Source organism: Pseudophryne corroboree, chromosome 2 (genome assembly GCF_028390025.1).
Source record: "Pseudophryne corroboree isolate aPseCor3 chromosome 2, aPseCor3.hap2, whole genome shotgun sequence".
NCBI classification, from domain to species: Eukaryota; Metazoa; Chordata; class Amphibia; order Anura; family Myobatrachidae; genus Pseudophryne; species Pseudophryne corroboree.
In genome coordinates, this window is record NC_086445.1 from 696,593,790 (window position 1) to 696,620,992 (window position 27,203).

At 48.5% G+C, this 27,203-nt stretch overlaps 1 protein-coding gene across 1 annotated transcript in view; it reads right to left on the reverse strand.

Annotated features, from left to right (window-relative positions):
• Nucleotides 1-7,906: 7,906 nt before the first annotated feature.
• Nucleotides 7,907-27,203, reverse strand: part of SNRPE (small nuclear ribonucleoprotein polypeptide E) — a 93,794-nt gene continuing 74,497 nt past the window's right edge. The window contains exon 5 of the mRNA XM_063957272.1: nucleotides 7,907-8,149. Within this exon, the coding sequence (XP_063813342.1) occupies nucleotides 8,094-8,149 (56 nt within the window). The 3' untranslated portion in view covers nucleotides 7,907-8,093. The remainder of the gene's footprint in view (nucleotides 8,150-27,203) is intronic.

Here is a 27,203-nt window from a genome sequence, read left to right on the forward strand (position 1 = left end):
TCCTCTCCCTCTGCCACGGGGCAGAAATGAGGAGCCTTTTGCCCGCTTGCCCTTATGGGGCCGAAAGGACTGCGCCTGATAATACGGCGTCTTCTTATGTTGCGAGGCTACCTGGGGTAAAAATGTGGATTTCCCAGCATTTGCCGTGGACACTAGGTCCGATAGACCTACCCCAAATAACTCCTCCCCTTTATAAGGCAATACTTCCATATGCCTTTTGGAATCAGCATCACCTGACCACTGCCGCGTCCATAACCCTCTTCTGGCAGATATGGACAGCGCACTTACTCTTGATGCCAGTCGGCAAATATCCCTCTGTGCATCACGCATATATAAAAATGCATCTTTTAAATGCTCTATAGTCAGTAATATACTGTCCCTATACAGGGTATCAATATTTTCAGTCAGGGAATCCGACCAAGCCACCCCAGCACTGCACATCCAGGCTGAGGCGATTGCTGGTCGCAGTATAACACCCGTGTGAGTGTATATACATTTTAGGATATTCTCCTGCTTTCTGTCAGCAGGTTCCTTAAGGGCGGCCGTATCAGGAGACGGTAGTGCCACCTGTTTAGACAAGCGTGTGAGCGCTTTATCCACCCTAGGGGGTGTTTCCCAACGTGCCCTATCCTCTGGCGGGAAGGGGTATGATGCCAATAACCTTTTAGGAATTATCAGTTTTTTATCGGGAGAAACCCACGCTTCATCACACACTTCATTTAATTCCTCAGATGCAGGAAAAACTACAGGTAGTTTTCTCACCAAACATAATACCCTTTTTAGTGGTACTTGTACTATCAGAAATGTGTAAAAATAAGAATTTACTTACCGATAATTCTATTTCTCATAGTCCGTAGTGGATGCTGGGGACTCCGAAAGGACCATGGGGAATAGCGGCTCCGCAGGAGACTGGGCACAAAGTAAAAGCTTTAGGACTAGCTGGTGTGCACTGGCTCCTCCCCCTATGACCCTCCTCCAAGCCTCAGTTAGGATACTGTGCCCGGACGAGCGTACACAATAAGGAAGGATTTTGAATCCCGGGTAAGACTCATACCAGCCACACCAATCACACCGTACAACTTGTGATCTGAACCCAGTTAACAGCATGATAACAGAAGGAGCCTCTGAAAAGATGGCTCACAACAACAATAACCCGATTTTTGTAACAATAACTATGTACAAGTAATGCAGACAATCCGCACTTGGGATGGGCGCCCAGCATCCACTACGGACTATGAGAAATAGAATTATCGGTAAGTAAATTCTTATTTTCTCTAACGTCCTAGTGGATGCTGGGGACTCCGAAAGGACCATGGGGATTATACCAAAGCTCCCAAACGGGCGGGAGAGTGCGGATGACTCTGCAGCACCGAATGAGAGAACTCCAGGTCCTCCTCAGCCAGGGTATCAAATTTGTAGAATTTAGCAAACGTGTTTGCCCCTGACCAAGTAGCTGCTCGGCAAAGTTGTAAAGCCGAGACCCCTCGGGCAGCCGCCCAAGATGAGCCCACTTTCCGTGTGGAATGGGCTTTTACAGATTTTGGCTGTGGCAGGCCTGCCACAGAATGTGCAAGCTGAATTGTACTGCAAATCCAACGAGCAATCGTCTGCTTAGAAGCAGGAGCACCCAGCTTGTTGGGTGCATACAGGATAAACAGCGAGTCAGATTTTCTGACTCCAGCCGTCCTGGAAACATATATTTTCAGGGCCCTGACTACGTCCAGCAACTTGGAATCCTCCAAGTCCCTAGTAGACGCAGGCACCACAATAGGTTGGTTTAAGTGAAATGCTGAAAACACCTTAGGGAGAAATTGAGGACGAGTCCTCAATTCCGCCCTGTCCGAATGGAAAATCAGATAAGGGCTTTTACAGGATAAAGCCGCCAATTCTGACACGCGCCTGGCCCAGGCCAGGGCCAACAGCATGACCACTTTCCATGTGAGATATTTTAACTCCACAGATTTAAGTGGTTCAAACCAATGTGACTTTTGGAATCCAAAAAAAAAAACTACATTGAGATCCCAAGTGCCACTGGAGGCACAAAAGGAGGCTGTATATGCAGTACCCCTTTTACAAACGTCTGAACTTCAGGGACTGAAGCTAGTTCTTTTTGGAAGAAAATTGACAGGGCCGAAATTTGAACCTTAATGGACCCCAATTTCAGGCCCATAGACACTCCTGTTTGCAGGAAATGTAGGAATCGACCCAGTCGAATTTCCACCGTCGGGCCTTACTGGCCTCGCACCACGCAACATATTTTCGCCAATTGCGGTGATAATGTTTTTGCGGTTACATCCTTCCTGGCTTTGATCAGGATAGGGATGACTTCATCCGGAATGCCCTTTTTCCTTCAGGATCCGGCGTTCAACCGCCATGCCGTCAAACGCAGCCGCGGTAAGTCTTGGAACAGACAGGGTCCTTGCTGGAGCAGGTCCCTTCTTAGAGGTAGAGGCCACGGATCCTCCGTGAGCATCTCTTGAAGTTCCGGTTACCAAGTCCTTCTTGGCCAATCCGGAGCCACGAATATAGTGCTTACTCCTCACCATCTTATCAATCTCAGTACCTTGGGTATGAGAGGCAGAGGAGGAAACACATACCCTGACTGGTACACCCACGGTGTTACCAGAGCGTCTACAGCTATTGCCTGAGGGTCCCTGGACCTGGCGCAATACCTGTCGAGTTTTTCCCAACGGTTTATAATCCTGTGGAAGACTTCTGGGTGAAGTCCCCACTCTCCCCGGGTGGAGGTCGTGCTGAGGAAGTCTGCTTCCCATTTGTCCACTCCCGGAATGAATACTGCTGACAGTGCTATCCCATGATTTTCCGCCCAGCGAAGAATCCTTGCAGCTTCTGTCATTGCCCTTCTGCTTCTTGTGCCACCCTGTCTGTTTACGTGGGTGACTGCCGTGATGTTGTCCGACTGGATCAACACCGGCTGTCCTTGAAGCAAAGGTCTTGCTAAGCTTAGAGCATTGTAAATGTCCCTTAGCTTCAGGATATTTATGTGAAGTGATGTCTCCAGGCTTGACCATAAGTCCTGGATATTCCTTCCCTGTGTGACTGCTCCCCAGCCTCGCAGGCTGGCATCCGTGGTTACCAGGACCCAGTCCTGAATGCCGAATCTGCGGCCCTCTAGAAGATGAGCACTCTGCAACCACCACAGGAGGGACACCCTTGTCCTTGGTGACAGGGTTATCCGCTGATGCATCTGAAGATGCGACCCGGACCATTTGTCCAGCAGGTCCCACTGGAAAGTTCTTGCGTGGAATCTGCCAAATGGGATTGCTTCGTAGGAAGCCCCCATTTTACCCAGAACCCTTGTGCATTGATGCACTGAGACTTGGCTCGGTTTGAGGAGGTTCCTGACTAGCTCGGATAACTCCCTGGCTTTATCCTCCGGGAGAAACACCTTTTTCTGGACTGTGTCCAGGATCATCCCTAGGAACAGAAGACACGTCGACGGAACCAGCTGCGATTTTGGAATATTGAGAATCCAATCGTGCTGCCGCAACACTATCTGAGATAGTGCTACACCGACCTCCAACTGTTCCCTGGATCTTACCCTTATCAGGGAATCGTCCAAGTAAGGGATAACTAAAATTCCCTTCCTTCGAAGGAACATCATCATTTCGGCCATTACCTTGGTAAAGACCCGGGGTGCCGTGGACCATCCCTACGGCAGCGTCTGAACTGATAGTGACAGTTCTGTACCATAAACCTGAGGTACCCTTGGTGAGAAGGGTAAATTTTGACATGAAGGTAAGCATCCTTGATGTCCCGAGACATCATGTAGTCCCCTTCTTCCAGGTTCGCAATCACTGCTCTGAGTGACTCAATCTTGAATTTGAACCTCTGTATGTAAGTGTTCAAAGATTTTAGAATCGGTCTCACCGAGCCGTCTGGCTTCGGTACCACAATAGTGTGGAATAATACCCCGTTCCCTGTTGCAGGAGGGGTACCTTGATTATCACCTGCTGGGAATACAGCTTGTGAATGGCTTCCAAAACTGCCTCCCTGTCCGAGGGAGACGTCGGTAAAGTCGACTTTTGGAAACGGCGAGGGGGAGACGTCTCGAATTCCAATATGTACCCCTGAGATATTACCTGAAGGATCCAGGGGTCTACTTGCGAGTGAGCCCACTGCGCACTGAAATTCATTGAGAACGGGCCCCCACCGTGCCTGAGCTTGTAAAGCCCTAGCGTCATACTGAGGGCTTGGCAGAGGCTGGAAAGGGTTTCTGTTCCTGGGAACTGGCTGATCTCTGCAGCCTTTTTCCTCTCCCTCTGTCACGAGCAGAAAAGAGGAACCTTTTGTCCGCTTGCCAACAAAGGACTGCGCCTGATAATACGGCGTCTTATTTTGAGAGGCGACCTGGGGTACAAACGTGGATTTCCCAGCTGTTGCCGTGGCCACCAGGTCTAAAAGACCGACCCCAAATGTCCCCTTTCAAAGGCAATACTTCCAAATGACGTTTGGAATCCGCATCACCTGACCATTTTACTGGTAGAATTGGACAACGCACTTATACTTGATGCCAGTCGGCAATTATTCCGCTGTGCATCATGCATATATAGAAATGCATCTTTTAAATGCTCTATAGGCAATAATATACTATCCTTATCTAGGATATCAATATTTCCAGTCAGGGAATCCGACCATGCCAACCCAGCACTGCACCTCCAGGCTGAGGCGATAGCTGGTCGCAGTATAACACCAGTATGTGTGTAAATACCTTTTTTTGGATACCCTCCTGCTTTCTATCAGCAGGATCCTTAAGGGCGGCCATCTCATGAGAGGGTAGAGCCCTTGTTCTTACAAGCGTGTGAGCGCCTTATCCCCCCTAGGGGGTGTTTCCCAATGCATCCTAACCTCTGGCGGGAAAGGGTATACAGCCAATACTTTTTAAGAAATTATTAATTGTTATCGGGGGGAAACCCACGCATCATCACACATTTTATTTCTCAGATTCAGGAAAACTACAGGTAGTTTTTCCCTCACCGAACATAATACCCCTTTTTTGGTGGTACTCGTATTATCAGAAATGTATAAAACATTTTCCATTGTCTCAATCATGTAACGTGTGGCCCTACTGGAAATCACGGTTGTCTCTTCACCGTCGACACAGGAGTCAGTATCCGTGTCGGCGTCTGTATCTGCCATCTGCCTGACTGCCTATGAGACGTCTGGACAGGCACAAGCTGAGTAGCCGGCTGTCTCATGTCAACCACTGTTTTTTTTATATATAGCTGACACTGTCACGTAATTTTCAACAGTACATCCACTCAGGTGTCGACCCCCTAGGGGGTGACATCACTGTTACAGACACTCTGCTCCGCCTCCACATCATTTTCCTCCTCATACATGTCGACACACACGTACCGACACCCAGCACACACACAGGGAATGCTCTGATAGAGGACAGGACCCACTTAGCCCTTTGGGGAGACAGAGGGAGAGTTTGCCAGCACACACCAGATCGCTATATATGTATAGGGACAACCTTACAATAAGTGTCTATCCCTTATAGCTGCTTATATCTGTTATTTTGCCAAATAAGTGCCCCCCTCTCTTTTTTACCCTGTTTCTGTAGTTGCAGGATGCAGGGGAGATTCTGGGAGCCTTCCTACCAGCGGAGCTGTGTGGGAAAAATGGCGCTGTGTGCTGAGGAGATAGGCCCCGCCCCCTTCACGGCAGGCTCTTCTCCCGCTTTTTACTGGAAAACTGGCAGGGGTTAAATACATCCATATAGCCCAGGAGCTATATGTGATGTATTTTTCGCCAACTAAGGTAAATTCATTGCTTCCCAGGACGCCCCCCCCCAGCGTCCTGCACCCTCAGTGACCGGAGTGTGAAGTGTGCTGGGAGCAATGGCGCACAGCTGCAGTGCTGTGCGCTACCTTATGAAGACAGGAAAGTCTTCTGCCGCCGATTTATGGACCTCTTCTTGCTTCAGCATCTGTAAGGGGGCCGGCGGCGCGGCTCCGGGACCCATCCATGGCTGGGCCTGTGATCGTCCCTCTGGAGCTAATGTCCAGTAGCCTAAGAAACCCAATCCACTCTGCACGCAGGTGAGTTCGTTTCTCTCCCCTAAGTCCCTCGATGCAGTGAGCCTGTTGCCAGCAGGTCTCACTGAAAATAAAAAACCTATTTAAACTTTTACTCTAAGCAGCTCAGGAGAGCCACCTAGATTGCACCCTTCTCGTTCGGGCACAAAATCTAACTGAGGCTTGGAGGAGGGTCATAGGGGGAGGAGCCAGTGCACACCAGCTAGTCCTAAAGCTTTTACTTTGTGCCCAGTCTCCTGCGGAGCCGCTATTCCCCATGGTCCTTTCGGAGTCCCCAGCATCTACTAGGACGTTAGAGAAACATTTTTCATTGCCTCAATCATGTAACGTGTGGCCCTACTGGAAGTCACATTCGTCTCTTCATCGTCGACACTGGAGTCAGTATCCGTGTCGGCGTCTGCATCTGCCATCTGAGGTAGCGGGCGTTTTAGAGCCCCCGATGGTCTTTGAGACGCCTGGACAGGCACAAGCTGAGTAGCCGGCTGTCTCATGTCATCAACCGTCTTTTGTAAAGAGCTGACACTTTCACGTAAATCCTTCCATAAGCCCATCCACTCAGGTGTCGACTCCCTAGGGGGTGACATCTCCATTATAGGCAATTGCTCCGCCTCCACATCATTTTCCTCCTCATACATGTCGACACAGTCGTACCGACACACAGCACACACACAGGGAATGCTCTGACAGAGGACAGGACCCCACTAGCCCTTTGGTGAGACAGAGGGAGAGTATGCCAGCACACACCAGAGCGCTATATATATGTTGGGATAACACTATACAGAGTGTTTTTCCCCTTATAGCTGCTGTTTATATTATACTGCGCCTAATTAGTGCCCCCCCCTCTTGTTTTACCCTTTTCTGTAGTGCAGGACTGCAGGGGAGAGTCAGGGAGACGTCCTTCCAGCGGAGCTGTGAGGGAAAATGGCGCCAGTGTGCTGAGGAGATAGGCTCCGCCCCCTTCTCGGCGGACTTTTCTCCCGCTTTTTTCTGGAATCTGGCAGGGGTTAATATACATCCATATAGCCCTGGGGGTTATATGTGATGTATTTTAGCCAGCCAAGGTGTACATATTGCTGCTCAGGGCGCCCCCCCCCCCCCAGCGCCCTGCACCCATCAATGACCGGAGCGTGTGGTGTGCATGAGGAGCAATGGCGCACAGCTGCAGTGCTGTGCGCTACCTTGGTGAAGACTGATGTCTTCTGCCGCCGATTTTCCGGACTTCTTCTTGCTTCTGGCTCTGTAAGGGGGCCGGCGGCGCGGCTCTGGGACCGGACTCCGAGGCTGGGCCTGTGTTCGGTCCCTCTGGAGCTAATGGTGTCCAGTAGCCTAAGAAGCCCAAGCTGGCTGCAAGCAGGCAGGTTCGCTTCTTCTCCCCTTAGTCCCTCGATGCAGTGAGCCTGTTGCCAGCAGGTCTCACTGAAAATAAAAAACCTAAAACTAACTTTTCCTAAGAAGCTCAGGAGAGCCCCCTAGATTGCACCCAGCTCGGTCGGGCACAAAAATCTAACTGAGGCTTGGAGGAGGGTCATAGGGGGAGGAGCCAGTGCACACCAGGTAGTCCTAAAGCTTTTCTTTTGTGTCCAGTCTCCTGCGGAGCCGCTATTCCCCATGGTCCTTACGGAGTTCCCAGCATCCACTAGGACGTCAGAGAAAAAAAAAAAAAAAAAAAAGTATGAATATTCCCATTTTTGTGCTAAGACCGCAGAAAAAAAGGAAAAATCCTCTGTACTGAAATTTACAGGCTCTGCAGCGCCACCTACCAGAATAAGTAGACGTTGCTAGTTTACATGTTACTACAGTTTGTAACGCTTTTGTACAAAGCTCAGTCAACAGTACACAGATCAGCATTAGAAATTTATTAAAAAAAAAACAAAAAAAAGTATACACAACTATTCCAGGTTCTTCGCAAAACAATACATTACAGCAGTCCCCAGTTAACATATGTGGCATAATTTAGGATCTTCACACTAAACAAGTTGTGTATAAAAAAAAAATAAAAAAAAAATAACCAAGTAAAAAAAACTGAAGTCAAGTCACAACGCTCTGAAGCAAAGTAATGTTGTCTCCTTTCAACATAATACGACCTGTGGAGGAAAAAAACAAAAATAAATGATCGTTAGCCTAAGTGTACAAAGACTTAACTACCACAGTGCCTGGAAAATAGGATTGTAATACCTACCGGTAAATACGTTTCTCTTAATCCGTAGAGGATGCTGGGGTCATCATAGAACCATGGGGTATAGATGGGATCTGCAGGAGACATGGGCACTTTAAGACTTTGAATGGGTGTGAACTGGCTTCTCCCTCTATGCCCCTCCTCCAGACTCCAGTTATAGGAACTGTGCCCAGGGAGACTGACATTTCAAGGAAAGGGATTTATTGTTAAACTAAGGTGAGATTCATACCAGCTCATACCTCAAGCATGCCGCACAACGTGGCATTCAACAGAACACAAGCCAACGGCATGAACACTTGCAGCACCATGCTGACAATAACGTAACACAACATGTGTGTAACCACAACTAATAACCGCAGATACAGTACGCACTGGGAAGGGCGCCCAGCATCCTCTACGGACTAAGAGAAAAGGATTTACTAGTAGGTATTAAAATCCTATTTTCTCATACGTCCTAGAGGATGCTGGGGTCATCATAGAACCATAGGGTTATACCAAAGCTCTAGAATGGGCGGGAGAGTGCGGATGACTCTGCAGCACCGATTGACCAAACTTAAGGTCTTCATCGGCCAAGGTGTCAAACTAGTATAAATTTGCAAATGTGTTTGACCGACCAAGTAGCTGCTTGCCAAAGTTGCAATGCCGAGACCCACCGGGCAGCCGCCCAGGATGAGCCCACGTTTCTAGTAGAATGGGCTTTCACCGATTCCGGTAACGGCAATCCAGCCATGGAATGAGCGTGCTGAATCGTGTTACAGATCCAACGTCCATGCTCTGCTTGGAAGCAGGACACCCAACCTTGTTGGGAGAATACAGGACAAACAGAGCCTCTGTTTTCCTAATCTGAGCCGTTCTGGCGACATAAATCTTCAAAGCTCTGACCACATCCAGAGATTTTGACTCAGCGAAGGCGTCCGTAGCCACAGGCACCACAATAGGTTGGTTCATGTGGAAAGAGGAAACCTTCGGTAGAAATTGTTGACGTGTCCTCAATTCAGCTCTATGTTCATGGAATATCAAATAAGGGCTCTTGTGAGACAAGGCCGCTAACTCAGACACCCGCCTTGCAGATGCCAAGGCCAACATGATGACCACTTTTCAAGTGAGGAATTTCAATTCCACCTTCCGTAAAAGGTTCAAACCAATGTGATTGGATCTTAATGTGGTGTTACAGTTCCTTCAATGTGCCTCCAGTGGCAGCAAATGGAGGTTGGATGTGCAACACGCCTTTCACGAAAGTCTGAACTTCTGGAAGGGAGGCCAATTGTTTCTGAAAGAAAACTGATAAGGCCGAAATCTGTACCTTGAGCCCAATTTTAGGCCCGCATCCATACCTGCTTGTAAAAAATGGAGAAAACGTCCTAGCCGAAACTCTTCCGTAGGAGCCCCCTTGGATTCACACCAAGAAACATATTTTCTCAAATACGATGGTAATGTTTAGACGTTACTCCTTTCCTGGCCTGAATCAGAGTGGGAAGGATTTCCTTGGGAATACCCTTTCGGGCTAGGATCCGGCGCTCAACAGCCATGCCGTCAAACATAGCCACGGTAAGTCTTGATACGCACGGCCCCTGCTGCAGCAGGTCATCGCGAGGAGGAAGAGGCCGAGGATCTTCTATGACCAACTCCTGAAAATCTGGATACCAAGCCCTCCTTGGCCAGTCTGAGGCAATGAGGATTGCTCAAACTCTTGTTGTTCTTATGATTTTGAGAACTTTTGGAATCCGTGGAAGTGGAGCGAATACATACACCGACTGAAACACCCCCGGTGTCACCAGTGCATCCATTGCAATTGCTTGAGGGTCCCTTAACCTGGAACAATATCTCTGAAGCTTCTTGTTGAGACGAGATGCCATCATGTCTACTTGAGGAACTCCCCAACGACTTGTCACCTCTGCGAAGACTTCTTGGTGGAGGCCCCACTCTCCTGGATGGAGATCATGTCTGCTGAGGAAGTCTGCTTCCCAGTTGTCCACTCCTGGAATGAAGATCGCTGACAGAGAGCTTGTATGCTTTTCCGCCCAGCGGAAAATCCTTGTGGCTTCTGCCATTGCCGCTCTGCTTTTCGTTCCGCACTGACGGTTTATGTACGCTACTGCTGTTACATTGTCCAACTGCATCAGTACAGGCAGATCTCGAAGATGATGTTCCACTTGCAGAAGGCCGTTGTAAATGGCCCTTAACTCCAGAACATTTATGTGGAGACAAGTTCCCTGACTTGACCATCTTCCTTGGAAGTTTTCTCCCATAGTGACTGCACCCCAGCCTCGGAGGCTTGCATCCATGGTCACCAGGATCCTGTCCTGTATCCCGAATCTGCGCCCCTCTAGGAGGTGAGAGCTGTGCAGCCACCACAGGAGTGATACCCTGGTCATGGAAGACAGGATTATCCTCTGGTGCATGTGTAGGTGGGACCCGGACCACTTGTCCAACAGGTCCCACTGGAACACTCTTGCATGGAACCTGCGAAACTGAATGGCCTCGTAGGCCGCAACCATGTTCCCCAGCAATCGAATGCACTGATGGATTGACACTCTTGCTGGTTTCAGAATGTGTTTGACCAGACTCTGAAGTTCCAGAGCCTTGTCCACTGGAAGAAAGACTCTCTGTAGTTCGGTGTCCAATATCATTCCCAAAAACGACAACTGCGTCGTCGGAATCAACTGTGATTTTGGCAAATTTAGGGATTTCAGGTTTAGGATTGGACTGACCGATCATCCGGCTTCGGGACCACAAACAGGCTTGAATAAAAGCCTTCTCCCTGTTGTGACTGGGGAACCCTGACGATAACTTGATTTTGAGACAACTTTTGTATTGCGTCGCAAACTACCTCCCTGTCCGGAAGAGAAGCTGGTAAGGCCGATTTGAAAAAAAAGCGAGGGGGAACGTCTTGAAACTCCAGCTTGTACCCTTGGGATACTATTTGTAAAACCCATGGGTCTAGGTCTAAACGAACCCAAAACTGACTGAAGAGTTTGAGACGTGCCCCCACCGGTGCGGACTCCTGCATAGGAGTCCCAACGGGTTCCGGTATGAAAGATAGATAGTGTCTAGTTAGACAGTCAATAGATAGACACCATATGTTAAACAGACATTAGGTCGACAGGGTCAAAAGGTCGACATGGAAAAGGTCGACAGGTCAAAAGGTCGACGTGAAAATGGTAGACACCATGTTTTTTGCATTTTTGTGCTTTGTGTGGATAGTTTTGTCATCTGGCACCCCAATTGCAGAAAGGCATACCCTCGCGGGGCTCGCTTCGCTCGAAACGCTTCGGGCACGGTGGCTCGCTGCGCTCGCCACAAGGTTTATAACCAACTCTATGCCGACATGGATAGAGAAAGTATGAAATAATCCAAAAACATGTTAAATTAAAAAAACACATTAGTATCTTTTTTATGTCGACAATTATCATGTCGACCTTTTGACCCTGTCGACCTTTTGACCCTGTCGACCTAATGTCTGTCTAATATATGGTGTCTATCTATTGACTGTCTAACTAGACACTGTCTATCTACTAAACGGATAGAGTCCCAACGTCATGCAGTGGAATTGGTAGAAGCCTGGGAGGACTTCTGCTCCTGGGAGCCTGACAAGACTGGTGATAGTTTACCTCTTCCCCTTCCTCTAGTAGCAAGGAAGGAAGAACCTCTGCCCTTTCTGTATTTATTGGGCCGAAAGGACTGCATCTGATAGTGATACGTTTTCTTTTGTTGTGGAGGAACATAAGGTAAAAAGGATGAATTACCCGTGGTAGCTGTAGACACCAAATCATCAAGGCAGTCACCAAATAAGGCCTTACCTTTATATGGTAGATTCCATACTTTTCTTGGAATCAGCATTCCATTGGTGTATCCACAACACTCGTCTAGATGAGACTGCCATGGCATTGGCCTTAGATCCCAAAAGACCAATATCTCTCGCAGTTTCCTTAAGGTATGCTGCAGCGTCCTTGATATAACCCAGCGTCAAGAGGACGCTATCCCTATCTAGGGTATCTATATCAGAAGACAAGTTGTCTGGCCATTTTTCGATAACACTACTTACCCACGCAGACGCAATGACAGGTCTGAGTAGCGTACCTGTTGCCGCATAAATGGACTTTAACGTAGTTTCCTGTTTACGATCCGCAGGATCCTTAAGGGCCGCCGTGTCAGGTGACGGGAGAGCCACCTTTTTAGACAAAACGTGACAGGGCCTTGTCCACGGTGGGGGGTGGTGACTCCCACTTTTCCCTATCCGCCGAGGGAAACGGATAAGCTACCGTAATTCTTTTGGGAATCTGAAACTTTGTCAGGAGCTTCCCAGAGTTTTTCAAATAGCGTGTTCAGTTCATGAGAGAGAGGAAACGTTACCTTTCCTTATACATACAGACCCTTTTATCAGGGACAGCCGGGTCCTCCGTGATATGTAGTACCTCTTTAACCGCCAATCATGTACTGAATGCTTTTTGACAATTTTGGATCTAATATGGAACCGCTATAGTCGACACTGGAATCAGAATCCATGTTTGTATCAGTGTATGCCAATTGGGCCAGCGTACGTTTCTCTGACCCTGAGGGGACCTGACTTTGCAATAACATATCCTACAGATTTCTTCCACGCCTGGGTCTGAGACTCAGACTTATCTAGCCTCTTACTAATAAGAGCCACATTAGCATTCAAGGTGTTCAACACATTTACCCAATCCAGCGTACGCAGTGCCGACAGGGTCACCCCCGCAGCCGTTTGTGTTCCTAATACAGCCTCCTCCTGGGAAGAACCTTCAGCCTCAGACATGTCAACACACGTGCACCAAACACCCACACCGGGCATATAGGGGACAGACCCACAGTAAAGCCTGTCAGAGAGACACAGAAGGGATTTGCCAGCCCACACCCCAGCGCTTAATCAGCGGTTCTGAAGCACCCAATAAACGCCCCAGAACTAACACGCTTTTAATGTAAAGCATATTGCACCAAATTTAGCCAGTGCGCGCCCCCCCCCCCCCCATTTTGCACCCTGATACTTGTCAGTGTGAAGGAAGGACCAGCGTCTCTGCAGCCTGATGGAGAGAAAATGGCGACGAGAGCTGTGAGGACAAAGCTCCGCCCCCTTAATGGCGCGCTTCCGTCCCGCTTATTGTATGATTATACTGGCGGGGGTTTTGGGACTAATGTCCCCTCTTGCCAGATGTCCACTGAGGATTTATTAGCTGCCCAGGGCGCGCCCCCCACCCCCTGTAGTGCTGCATGTATGTGGGAGATTGGCGCGCTGCGGTACCTCAGATAAATGCCAACACTGAAGTCTTTTCTTCATCTACACACCTGTCTTCTGACTTCTGGCTCTGTAAGGGGGTGACAGCAGGCTGCGGGAGTGGGCATCTAGGCGTACCCAGCGATCAGCACCCTCAGGAGCTAATGGTGTCCTGTAGCCAGAAGCAGAGCCCTTGAACTCACTGGAAGTGGGTCATACTCCTCTCCCCTAAGTCCCACGAAGCAGGGAGACTGTTGCCAGCAGCCTCCCTGAACATAAAAAACCTAACAAAAAGTATTTTTTCAGAGAAACTCAGTAGAGCTCCCTGCAGCACGTTGTCTCACTGGGCACAATTCTAAAACTGGAATCTGGAGGAGGGGCATAGAGGGAGGAGCCAGTTCACACCCTTTCAAAGTCTTAAAGTGCCCATGTCTCCTGCGGATCCCGTCTATACCCCATGGTTCTATGATGACCCCAGCATCCTCTAGGATGTATGAGAAAGATGTGGTACTGTAACAAGTAGTGAACAATGCAGGGCGACATTGAAAGCACAATACAAAGACTACTAGACACTAAAGGAAAGACTACTGTTCTTTGTTAGTTTATATGCAGACAGCAACAATTATTTTCATAGAAGACGCATAATATCAATAAACGAGAAGATTGTCACTTATTAACCACTTGCCTGGCATGGTTGCATCAGTTGCGACCAGCCAGAAAGCCCACTGAGGCTGCAGAAAGAGGATCTTCCTGCAGTTTCCGCTCTGAGCCTCCAGTCCCTCTGCTTCCTGGTTCCCTCCCCCCCAGTACCTGCCATGCTGCAGATCAGCCCAGCAGCGCCCCCAGCTAATGTCTGCAGCCGCTGGGGAAATGTGAAAAAACAGTCCTTCACCTTTCCTGTGAACTCCAGAAGCTGCAGAAAGGGGAAGGCACTGAAAAAATTAAGTTGTGATTGTCACAACGTTTAGAACATTGGTGTTTGTACAGATTTTTTTTATTTATTTTTTATTGTTTTTCCATAAATTCGTATTTGATATTTCCTAAATAGGTGTTCTTAAGCTAATTTGATCATAATAAAAAAAATAAAAAAATAAGAATTTACTTACCGATAATTCTATTTCTCATAGTCCGTAGTGGATGCTGGGACTCCGTAAGGACCATGGGGAATAGCGGCTCCGCAGGAGACTGGGCACAAAAGTAAAAGCTTGAACTAGCTGGTGTGCACTGGCTCCTCCCCCTATGACCCTCCTCCAAGCCTCAGTTAGGATACTGTGCCCGGACGAGCGTACATAATAAGGAAGGATATTGAATCCCGGGTAAGACTCATACCAGCCACACCAATCACACCGTACAACCTGTGATCTGAACCCAGTTAACAGTATGATAAACGAAGGAGCCTCTGAAAAGATGGCTCACAACAATAATAACCCAAATTTTGTAACAATAACTATATACAAGTATTGCAGACAATCCGCACTTGGGATGGGCGCCCAGCATCCACTACGGACTATGAGAAATAGAATTATCGGTAAGTAAATTCTTATTTTCTCTAACGTCCTAAGTGGATGCTGGGACTCCGTAAGGACCATGGGGATTATACCAAAGCTCCCAAACGGGCGGGAGAGTGCGGATGACTCTGCAGCACCGAAAGAGAGAACTCCAGGTCCTCCTCAGCCAGGGTATCAAATTTGTAGAATTTAGCAAACGTGTTTGCCCCTGACCAAGTAGCTGCTCGGCAAAGTTGTAAAGCCGAGACCCCTCGGGCAGCCGCCCAAGATGAGCCCACCTTCCTTGTGGAATGGGCTTTTACAGATTTTGGCTGTGGCAGGCCTGCCACAGAATGTGCAAGCTGAATTGTACTACAAATCCAACGAGCAATCGTCTGCTTAGAAGCAGGAGCACCCAGCTTGTTGGGTGCATACAGGATAAACAGCGAGTCAGATTTCCTGACTCCAGCCGTCCTGGAAATATATATTTTCAGGGCCCTGACTACGTCCAGTAACTTGGAGTCCTCCAAGTCCCTAGTAGCCGCAGGCACCACAATAGGCTGGTTCACGTGAAACGCTGAAACCACCTTTGGGAGAAATTGAGGACGAGTCCTCAATTCTGCCCTATCCGTGTGAAAAATCAGGTAAGGGCTTTTATAAGATAAAGCCGCCAATTCTGAGACACGCCTGGCTGAAGCCAGGGCTAACAGCATTACCACCTTCCATGTGAGATATTTTAATTCCACAGTGGTGAGTGGTTCAAACCAATGTGATTCTAGGAACCCCAAAACCACATTGAGATCCCAAGGTGCCACCGGGGGCACAAAAGGAGGCTGTATATGCAGTACCCCTTTGACAAACGTCTGGACTTCAGGCACTGAAGCCAGTTCTTTTTGGAAGAAAATCGACAGGGCCGAAATTTGAACCTTAATGGACCCTAATTTTAGGCCCATAGACAGTCCTGTTTGCAGGAAATGTAGGAAGCGACCCAGTTGAAATTCCTCTGTAGGGGCCTCTTTGGCCTCACACCACGCAACATATTTTCGCCAAATGCGGTGATAATGTTTCGCGGTTACATCCTTCCTGGCCTTTATCAGGGTAGGGATAACTTCTTCTGGAATGCCTTTTTCCTTCAGGATCCGGCGTTCAACCGCCATGCCGTCAAACGCAGCCGCGGTAAGTCTTGGAACAGACAAGGTCCCTGCTGGAGCAGGTCCTTTCTTAGAGGTAGAGGCCACGGGTCCTCCGTGAGCATCTCTTGAAGTTCCGGGTACCAAGTCCTTCTTGGCCAATCCGGAACCACGAGTATAGTTCTTACTCCTCTCCTTTTTATGATTCTCAGTACTTTTGGTATGAGAGGCAGAGGAGGGAACACATACACTGACTGGTACACCCATGGTGTTACCAGAGCGTCCACCGCTATTGCCTGAGGGTCCCTTGACCTGGCGCAATATCTGTCTAGTTTTTTGTTGAGACGGGACGCCATCATGTCCACCTTTGGTTTTTCCCAACGGTTTACCATCTCTTGGAAGACTTCTGGATGAAGTCCCCACTCCCCCGGGTGAAGGTCGTGCCTGCTGAGGAAGTCCGCTTCCCAGTTGTCCACTCCCGGAATGAACACTGCTGACAGTGCTATCACATGATTCTCCGCCCAGCGAAGAATCCTTGCAGCTTCTGCCATCGCCCTCCTGCTTCTCGTGCCGCCCTGTCTGTTTACGTGGGCGACTGACGTGATGTTGTCCGATTGGATCAATACCGCCTGACCCTGAAGCAGGGGTTTTGCTTGACTTAGGGCATTGTAAATGGCCCTTAGTTCCAGAATGTTTATATGAAGAGATGTTTCCATGCTTGACCACAAGCCCTGGAAATTTTGTCCCTGTGTGACTGCTCCCCAGCCTCTCAGGCTGGCATCTGTGGTCACCAGGATCCAATCCTGAATGCCGAATCTGCGGCCCTCTAGTAGATGAGCACTCTGCAGCCACCACAGAAGAGACACCATTGTCCTTGGCGACAGGGTTATCCGCTGATGCATCTGAAGATGCGATCCGGACCATTTGTCCAGAAGATCCCACTGAAACGTTCTTGCATGGAATCTTCTGAACGGAATCGCTTCGTAAGAAGCCACCATTTTTCCCAGGACCCTCGTGCACTGATGCACTGACACCTGGCCTGGTTTTAGGAGAATCCTGACTAGCTCGGATAACTCCCTGGCCTTCTCCTCTGGGAGAAACACCTTTTTCTGGACTGTGTCCAGAATCATTCCTAGGAACAGGAGACGTGTCGTTGGAATCAGCTGCGATTTTGGAATATTTAGAATCCACCCGTGCTGACGTAACACTAACTGAGATAGTGCTACTCCGACTTCTAACTGTTCCCTGGACCTTGCCCTTATCAGGAGATCGTCCAAGTAAGGGATAATTAAAACGCCTTTTCTTCGAAGAAGAATCATAATTTCGGCCATTACCTTGGTAAAGACCCGAGGTGCCGTGGACAATCCAAACGGCAGCGTCTGAAACTGATAATGACAGTTTTGTACTACAAACCTGAGGTACCCTTGGTGAGAAGGGTAGATTGGGACGTGGAGATAAGCATCTTTGATGTCCAGAGACACCATATAGTCCCCTTCTTCCAGGTTTGCTATCACTGCTCTGAGTGACTCAATCTTGAATTTGAACCTCTTTATGTAAGTGTTCAAGGATTTTAGATTTAAAATTGGTCTCACTGAGCCGTCCGGCTTCGGTACCACAAACAGCGTGGAATAATACCCCTTTCCCTGTTGTAGGAGAGGTACCTTGATTATCACCTGCTGGGAATACAGCTTGTGAATGGCTTCCAAAACTGCCTCCCTGTCGGAGGGAGACTTTGGTAGAGCAGACTTCAGGAACCGGCGAGGGGGAGACGTCTCGAATTCCAGTTTGTACCCCTGTGATACTACCTGCAGAATCCAGGGGTCCACTTGCAAGTGAGCCCACTGCGCGTTGAAATTTTTGAGACGGGCCCCCACCGTGTCCGAGTCCGCTTGTAAAGCCCCAGCGTCATGCTGAAGACTTGGCAGAAGCAGAGGAGGGCTTCTGCTCCTGGGAAGAGGCTGCCTGGTGCAGTCTTTTTCCTCTTCCTCTGCCCCGGGGCAGAAATGAGTGGCCTTTTGCCCGCCTGTACTTATGGGAACGAAAGGACTGAGTTTGAAAAGACGGTGTCTTTTTCTGCTGAGAGGTGACCTGGGGTAAAAAGGTGGACTTTCCGGCCGTTGCCACCAGGTCCGATAGACCGGCCCCAAATAACTCCTCCCCTTTAAACGGCAATACTTCCATATGTCGTTTGGAATCCGCATCCCCTGACCACTGTCGCGTCCATAACGCTCTTCTGGCAGAAATGGACATAGCACTCACTCTTGATGCCAGGGTGCAAATATCCCTCTGTGCATCACGCATATATAGTAATGCATCCTTCAAATGCTCTATAGTTAGTAATATACTGTCCCTATCCAGGGTATCAATATTTTCAGTCAGGGAATCCGACCACGCCACTCCAGCACTGCACATCCAGGCTGATGCGATTGCTGGTCGCAGTATAACACCAGTATGTGTGTATATACCCTTCAGGATATTTTCCAGCCTTCTATCCGCTGGTTCTTTGAGGGCGGCCGTATCAGGAGACGGTAACGCTACTTGTTTAGATAAACGTGTGAGCGCTTTATCTACTCTAGGGGGTGTTTCCCAACGCGCCCTAACCTCTGGCGGGAAAGGGTATAGTGCCAATAATTTATTAGAAATTAGCACTTTTTTATCGGGGGAAACCCACGCTTTATCACACACCTCATTTAATTCGTCTGACTCAGGAAAAGCTACTGGTAGTTTTTTCACTCCCCACATAATACCCTTCTTTGTGGTACTTGTAGTGTCAGAAATGTTCAATGCCTCCTTCATTGCCGTGATCATGTAACGTGTGGCCCTACTGGACATTACGTTTGTCTCCTCACCGTCGACACTGGACTCAGTATCCGTGTCTGGGTCGACCCACTGAGGTAACGGGCGTTTTATCGCCCCTGACGGTGTCTGAGACGCCTGGACAGGCACTAATTGATTTGTCGGCTGTCTCATATCGTCAACAGTTTTTTGTAAAGTGCTGACATTGTCACGTAGTTCTTTAAATACAACCATCCAGTCAGGTGTCGACTCCCTAGGGGGTGACATCACTAATACAGGCAATTGCTCTGCTTCCACATCATTTTCCTCCTCATACATGTCGACACAATCGTACCGACACCCAGCACACACACAGGGAATGCTCTGATAGAGGACAGGACCCCACTAGCCCTTTGGGGAGACAGAGGGAGAGTTTGCCAGCACACACCAGAGCGCTATATATATATATATATATATATATATATATATATATATATATATATATATATATATATATATATATAGGGATAACCTTATATAAGTGTTACTCCCTTTTATAGCTGCTGTTTATAATTTAGCTGCCAATAGTGCCCCCCCTCTCTCGTTTTTACCCTGATTCTGTAGGGACTGCAGGGGAGAGTCAGGGAGCCGTCCTTCCAGCGGAACTGTGAGGGAAAATGGCGCTTGTGTGCTGAGGAGATGGGCTCCGCCCCTTCACGACGGCCTTATCTCCCGCTTTTTTCTGGAAAACTGGCAGGGGTTAAATACATCCATATAGCCCAGGAGCTATATGTGATGTATTTCTTTTGCCATCCTAAGGTATTTCTGTTTTTATTGAGTCTCAGGGCGCTCCCCCCCAGCGCCCTGCACCCTCAGTGACCGGAGTGTGAAGTGTGCTGAGAGCAATGGCGCACAGCTGCAGTGCTGTGCGCTACCTTAGTTGTAGACAGGAACGTCTTCTGCCGCCGATTTCACCGGACCTCTTCGTTCTTCTGGCTCTGTAAGGGGGCCGGCGGCGCGGCTCCGGGACCTATCCAGGCTGAACCTGTGATCGTCCCTCTGGAGCTAATGTCCAGTAGCCTAAGAAACCCAATCCACTCTGCACGCAGGTGAGTTCGTTTCTTCTCCCCTTAGTCCCACGATGCAGTGAGCCTGTTGCCAGCAGGACTCACTGAAAATAAAAAACCTAAAATAAACTTTTACTCTAAGCAGCTCAGGAGAGCCACCTAGCATGCACCCTTCTCGTTCGGGCACAAAAATCTAACTGAGGCTTGGAGGAGGGTCATAGGGGGAGGAGCCAGTGCACACCAGCTAGTTCAAGCTTTTACTTTTGTGCCCAGTCTCCTGCGGAGCCGCTATTCCCCATGGTCCTTACTGAGTCCCAGCATCCACTTAGGACGTTCGAGAAAATCAATTTCTAAACAAGGCTCTCTCTCTCTAACTGCCCGCTTTGTTACGTAAACTGTGTTAGGATTGTGTATGTCTATAAAGTAAACTTCTAGATTCTAATGTAACATTTTGTTGTATGCTCTCCCCTATATATGGTGCAATAGAAATAAAAGAATACAAGCCAAATGACCAGATCTGGTCACTTGATAATCAGGCTAAGTGACAGACTGCACAGTTCGCAATAAATGCACTCAGCTGATAAACGATACACATTAGCAAAAGTGCCAACTAGATTTTTATACACCAATGAATGTTCCTGACCAAGAAGCGGCTTTGAGCGTAGTTTTAAAGTGGCAACAAGAGTCAATGCTAAACCAGGCTTGCTCATTGATTCATACTGATGATCCTGTTATATGTAATGAATTATAGCACTACTATGACAGGTGCCACAGACTGGATTTAAACACTACAAAAGTGTTACACAAGGTGAGGGGCGAGAGGGTGAGAATGCTGCTGGGTGTGTAGCATACAGGACACTCAGCACAGACACTGGGATTTGAGTCATGTTGCCTGTAATTTGTGCCGAGTGCAGTTACCAAATAAATGGAAGTTGTGAAAATACGGGGGATCCCCTGTCATTTCCCCCCCCCCGTATTCTTACAACCAGGACCGGCTCAAAGAGCCCGAGGCTGGTTATGCTTAGGAAGGGGGACCCCACGCATTTTTTCCAGGATTTTTTATACACTTTTGTGCCGTCCATGAAGTCGAATCCAGGATGCACATTATCGTCAATTGGTCCGTTTTTCGACAGCGGGACTGTCAAATCCGTTTTTTATTGAATATGTCAAATTCGGGTCCCGGCGGGAGGGTATGCGACTGTCGAATTGTGTAATTTAAAAACGGTCGAATTCCGCAATTGCATATACCCCATAGGGGTATATGCAATTGCGGTCGAATTCCCGAAATTGTCGAATTTCGGGACTTTTTCGCCCTAAAAAAAAAAAAAAAAAAAAAAGACAATGCAATTCAGTACTTCCCGTCAAAAAAACGGACTTTCAAAATTCGACTTTTTGAAATTCGACTTTTTTTAAATGGTACAAATGCTGCAATTCGACAAAAGTATATTCAATTGAAGTTTGGAAATTCGACAACAGTGCTTTTAGACAGTAAATTCGTCATTCAATCCGCCACACTTTGGTGGGTGAAACTAATAAAAAAAATTTAAAACATGTTTTTTTTTGGTGTTTTTTTTTGGGGTAATAGCATATCTATTTATATTAGAAGGGATTAGGTACTTGTTTTGTCTGTTTTGGAGGCACAAGTATTATTTATATATTTTTTTAAATAATATTTTTTTAGATGGAATGGTAAAAACCGGAAAAAAAATGGCGTTGGGACCCCCTCCAAAGCATAACCAGCCTTGGGCTCTTCGAGCTGGTCCTGGTTCTAAAAATCAGGGGAAAAATTGGACAGGGGATCCCCCGTATTTTTAAAACCAGCACCGGGCTCTGCGCCTGGTGCTGGTGCAAAAAATACGGGGGACAGAAAGAGTAGGGGTCCCCCGTATTTTTTACACCAGCATCGGGCTCCACTAGCTGGACAGATAATGCCACAGCCGGGGGTCACTTTTATACAGTGCCCTGCGGTCGTGGCATTAAATATCCAACTAGTTACCCCTGGCCGGGGTACCCTGGGGGAGTGGGGACCCCTTCAATCAAGGGGTCCCCCCCCAGCCACCCAAGGGCCAGGGGTGAAGCCCGAGGCTGTCCCCCCCATCCAAGGGCTGCAGATGGGGGGCTGATAGCCTTTAGAAATTGTCAAGAATATTGTTTTTTCCAGTAGTACTACAAGTACCAGCAAGCCTCCCCGGCAAGCTGGTACTTGGAGAACCACAAGTACCAGCATGCGGGAGAAAAACAGGCCCGCTGGTACCTGTAGTACTACTGGGGAAAAAATACCCAAAGGCAGAGCTTGGAACTGGAAATGTTCCTGGAGGATGGCAAACCTGAGGTAACACTGATGTGACAGTGCTATAGGCACATGTAGGTAAGCATCCCGTACATCCAGAGATACCATGTAATCTCCCGGTTCCATAGCCAACATTATGGAGCGTAACGTCTCCATGTGGAACTTCGGGATCCATATGTATTTGTTCAACATTTTCAGATTTAGAATTGGTCGATATGACCCATTTGGTTTCTGGATTAGAAACAGATTGGAGTAATACCCCTGTCCCTTTTGTGATGGAGGTACTGGGACAATCACACCTGACTGCAGTAATTTTTGGACTGCTTCTTGCAGGGGCATTGGCCTTCGACTCTATACGAGACGGGCTGGTGCAAAAAATAAGATTTTACTCACCGGTAAATCTATTTCTCGTAGTCCGTAGTGGATGCTGGGAACTCCGAAAGGACCATGGGGAATAGCGGCACCGCAGGAGACTGGGCACAACTAAAAGAAAGCTTTTAGACTACCTGGTGTGCACTGGCTCCTCCCACTATGACCCTCCTCCAAGCCTCAGTTAGGATACTGTGCCCGGAAGAGCTGACACAATAAGGAAGGATTTTAAATCCCGGGTAAGACTTATACCAGCCACACCAATCACACCGTATAACTCGTGATACCATATCCAGTTAACAGTATGAAACATAACTGAGCCTCTCAACAGATGGCTCATAACAATAACCCTTTAGTTAACAATAACTATATACAAGTATTGCAGACAATCCGCACTTGGGATGGGCGCCCAGCATCCACTACGGACTACGAGAAATAGATTTACCGGCGAGTAAAATCTTATTTTCTCTAACGTTCTAAGTGGATGCTGGGAACTCCGAAAGGACCATGGGGATTATACCAAAGCTCCCAAACGGGCGGGAGAGTGCGGATGACTCTGCAGCACCGAATGAGAGAACTCAAGGTCCTCCTCAGCCAGGGTATCAAATTTGTAGAATTTAGCAAACGTGTTTGCCCCTGACCAAGTTGCAGCTCGGCAAAGTTGTAAAGCAGAGACCCCTCGGGCAGCCGCCCAAGATGAGCCCACTTTCCTCGTGGAATGGGCTTTTACTGATTTAGGATGCGGCAATCCAGCCGCAGAATGCTTCAGCTGAATTGTGCTATAAATTCAGCGAGCAATAGTCTGCTTAGAAGCAGGAGCACCTATTTTGATTTCAAATTTAAAATGGGTCTCACCGAACCGTCCGGTTTCGGTACCACAAACAGTGTGGAATAGTAACCCCGTCCTTGTTGAAGTAGGGGCACCTTGACTATCACCTGCTGGGAATACAGCTTGTGAATTGCCTCTAGCACAGCCTCCCTGCCTGAGGGAGTTGTCGGCAAGGCAGATTTGAGGAAACGGCGGGGGGGGGAGACGCCTCGAATTCCAGCTTGTACCCCTGAGATACTACTTGAAGGATCCAGGGATCCACCTGTGAGCGAGCCCACTGATCGCTGACATTTTTGAGGCGGCCCCCCACCGTACCTGGCTACGCCTGTGGAGCCCCCGCGTCATGCGGTGGACTCAGAGGAAGCGGGGGAAGAATTTTGATTCTGGGAACTGGCTGACTGGTGCAGCTTTTTCCCTCTTCCCTCGTCTCTGTGCAGAAAGGAAACGCCTTTTACCCGCTTGCTTTTCTGAAGCCGTAAGGACTGTACCTGATAATACAGTGCTTTCTTAGGCTGTGAGGAAACCTGAGGTAAAAAAATTTTTTTCCTTCCCAGCTGTTGCTGTGGATACGAGGTCCCAGAGACTATCCCCAAACAATTCCCTTATAAGGCTCTATGTGCCTTTTAAAGTCAGCATCACCTGTCCAGTGTCGGGTCTCTAATACCCTCCTGACAGAATGGACATTGCATCAATTCTGGATGCCAGCCGGCAAAATATCCCTCTGTGCATCCCTCATATATAAGACGACGTCTTATGTTCGCAAAATAGTATCCCTGTTTGACAGGGTTACAGACCACGCTGCAGCAGCACTATCTGCAGGTCTCAGTCTAGTACCTGAGTGTGTAAATACAGACTTCAGGATAGCCTCCTGCTTTTTATCAGCAGGTACCTTCAAAGTGGCCGTATCCTAAGACGGCAGTGCCACCTTTTTTGACAAACGTGTGAGCGCCTTATCCACCCTAGGGGATATCTCCCAGCGTAACTTATCCTCTGGCGGGAAAGGGTACGCCATCAGTAACTTTTTAGAAATTACTAATCGGGGGAACCCACGCTTTTTCACACTTCATTCACTCATTTGATGGGGGAACAAAACACTGCCTGCTTTTTCTCCCCAAACATAAAACCCCTTTTTAGTGGTACTTGGGTTAATGTCAGAAATGTGTAACACATTTTTTATTGCCGGGATCATGTAACGGATGTTCCTAGTGGATTGTGTATATGTCTCAACCTCGTCGACACTGGAGTCAGACTCCGTGTCGACATCTGTGTCTGCCATCTGAGGGAGCGGGCGTTTTTGAGCCCCTGATGGCCTTTGAGACGCCTGGGCAGGCGCGGGCTGAGAAGCCGGCTGTCCCATAGCTGTTACGTCATCCAGCCTTTTATGTAAGGAGTTGACACTGTCGGATTATACCTTCCACCTATCCATCCACTCTGGTGTCGGCCCCACAGGGGGCGACACATTTATCGGCATCTGCTCTGCCATCACATAAGCCTCCTCATCAAACGTGTCGACACAGCCGTACCGACACACCGCACACACACAGGGAATGCTCTGACTGAGGACAGGACCCCACACAGCCCTTTGGGGAGACAGAGAGAGAGTATGCCAGCACACACCAGAGCGCTATATAATTTAGGGATTAACACTATATTGAGTGAATTTTTCCCAATAGCTGCTTGTATATACAATATTGCGCCTAAATTTAGTGCCCCCCCCTCTCTTTTTAACCCTTTGAGCCTGCAAACTACAGGGGAGAGCCTGGGGAGCTGTCTTCCAGCTGCACTGTGAAGAGAAAATGGCGCCAGTGTGCTGAGGGAGATAGCTCCGCCCCTTTTTCGCTGACTTTTCTCCCGCTTTCCCCCCCCCCCCAGCGCCCTGCACCCTCAGTGACCGGAGTGTGAAGTGTGCATGAGGAGCAATGGCGCACAGCTGCAGTGCTGTGCGCTACCTTGGTGAAGACTGATGTCTTCTGCCGCCGATTTTCCGGACCTCTTCTTGCTTCTGGCTCTGTAAGGGGGACGGCGGCGCGGCTCTGGGAACGAACACCAAGGCCAGTTCCATGCGGTCGATCCCTCTGGAGCTAATGGTGTCCAGTAGCCTAAGAAGCCCAAGCTAGCTGCAAGCAGGTAGGTTCGCTTCTTCTCCCCTTAGTCCCTCGATGCAGTGAGCCTGTTGCCAGCAGGTCTCACTGTAAAATAAAAAACCTAAAATAAACTTTCTTTCTAGGAGCTCAGGAGAGCCCCTAGTGTGCATCCAGCTCGGCCGGGCACAGAAATCTAACTGAGGCTTGGAGGAGGGTCATAGTGGGAGGAGCCAGTGCACACCAGGTAGTCTAAAAGCTTTCTTTTAGTTGTGCCCAGTCTCCTGCGGAGCCGCTATTCCCCATGGTCCTTTCGGAGTTCCCAGCATCCACTAGGACGTTAGAGAAAAATCTTTGAGGAGGCTGCCTCCTGAATGGGAACCCATACCCCTGAGATACTACCTTCTGCACCCAGGCATCTGCTGTTGACTGTTGCCATGTGTGTGCAAATTGCAGGAGTTGGCCCCCAACCCTGGAATCCTAAAGGCGGAGGCCCGTCTCTTCAGGCTGAGGGTTTCTGTTCAGGTTTGGAAGCTGGCTTTTTTCGAGACCACTGCTTCCTACCCCTGGATTTAAACTGGGGTTGTTCAGGGTCCTCTTTACCTTTCGCTTTGCCAGCGAAATGAGCGAAATTTTAAACCCTTGGACTTAGGGTTATAAGCAGCCGGAAATCTGACCTTCGATTCAGCCTCTGACTGTAGGATATCCGATAAAGGTTTTCCAAATAATATATTACCCACGAAAGGCAATGCTTCCAATTCCTTCTTGGACTCCGCATCTGCCTTCCAGGTCCGTAGCCAGACTGCTCTGCGAGCGACTACTGCCAGGGCTGAAGCTTTAGAAGCAACAGTGCCTACATCAATGGCTGCTTCTTCTAAATACTGGGCAGATTGTCTTAAACGGCAAAGACGATCCTCTTGCTCCCTAGTAGGAGAGGGGATGTCATTCTCTAGTTCCTCTATCCATTCGCCCATTGCCTTTGCTACCCAGGCCGAAGCCATAGCAGGTCTTACCACTGCACCCACAAGAGAAAAAAATAAGATTTTACTCACCGGTAAATCTATTTCTCGTAGTCCGTAGTGGTTGCTGGGACTCCGTAAGGACCATGGGGAATAGCGGCTCCGCAGGAGACTGGGCACAACTAAAGAAAGCTTTAGGACTACCTGGTGTGCACTGGCTCCTAACACTATGACCCTCCTCCAGACCTCAATTTGGATACTGTGCCCGGAAGAGCTGACACAATAGAAGGATTTTGAATCCCGGGTAAGACTCATACCAGCCACACCAATCACACCGTATAACTCGTGATATTATACCCAGTTAACAGTATGAAATATAACTGAGCCTCTCAACAGATGGCTCAACAATAACCCTTTAGTTACCAATAACTATGTAGAAGTATTGCAGACAATCCGCACTTGGGACGGGCGCCCAGCATCCACTACGGACTACGAGAAATAGATTTACCGGTGAGTAAAATCTTATTTTCTCTGACGTCCTAAGTGGATGCTGGGACTCCGTAAGGACCATGGGGATTATACCAAAGCTCCCAAACGGGCGGGAGAGTGCGGATGACTCTGCAGCACCGAATGAGAGAAATAAGGTCCTCCTCAGCCAGGGTATCAAATTTGTAGAATTTAGCAAACGTGTTTGCCCCTGACCAAGTAGCAGCTCGGCAAAGTTGTAAAGCAGAGACCCCTC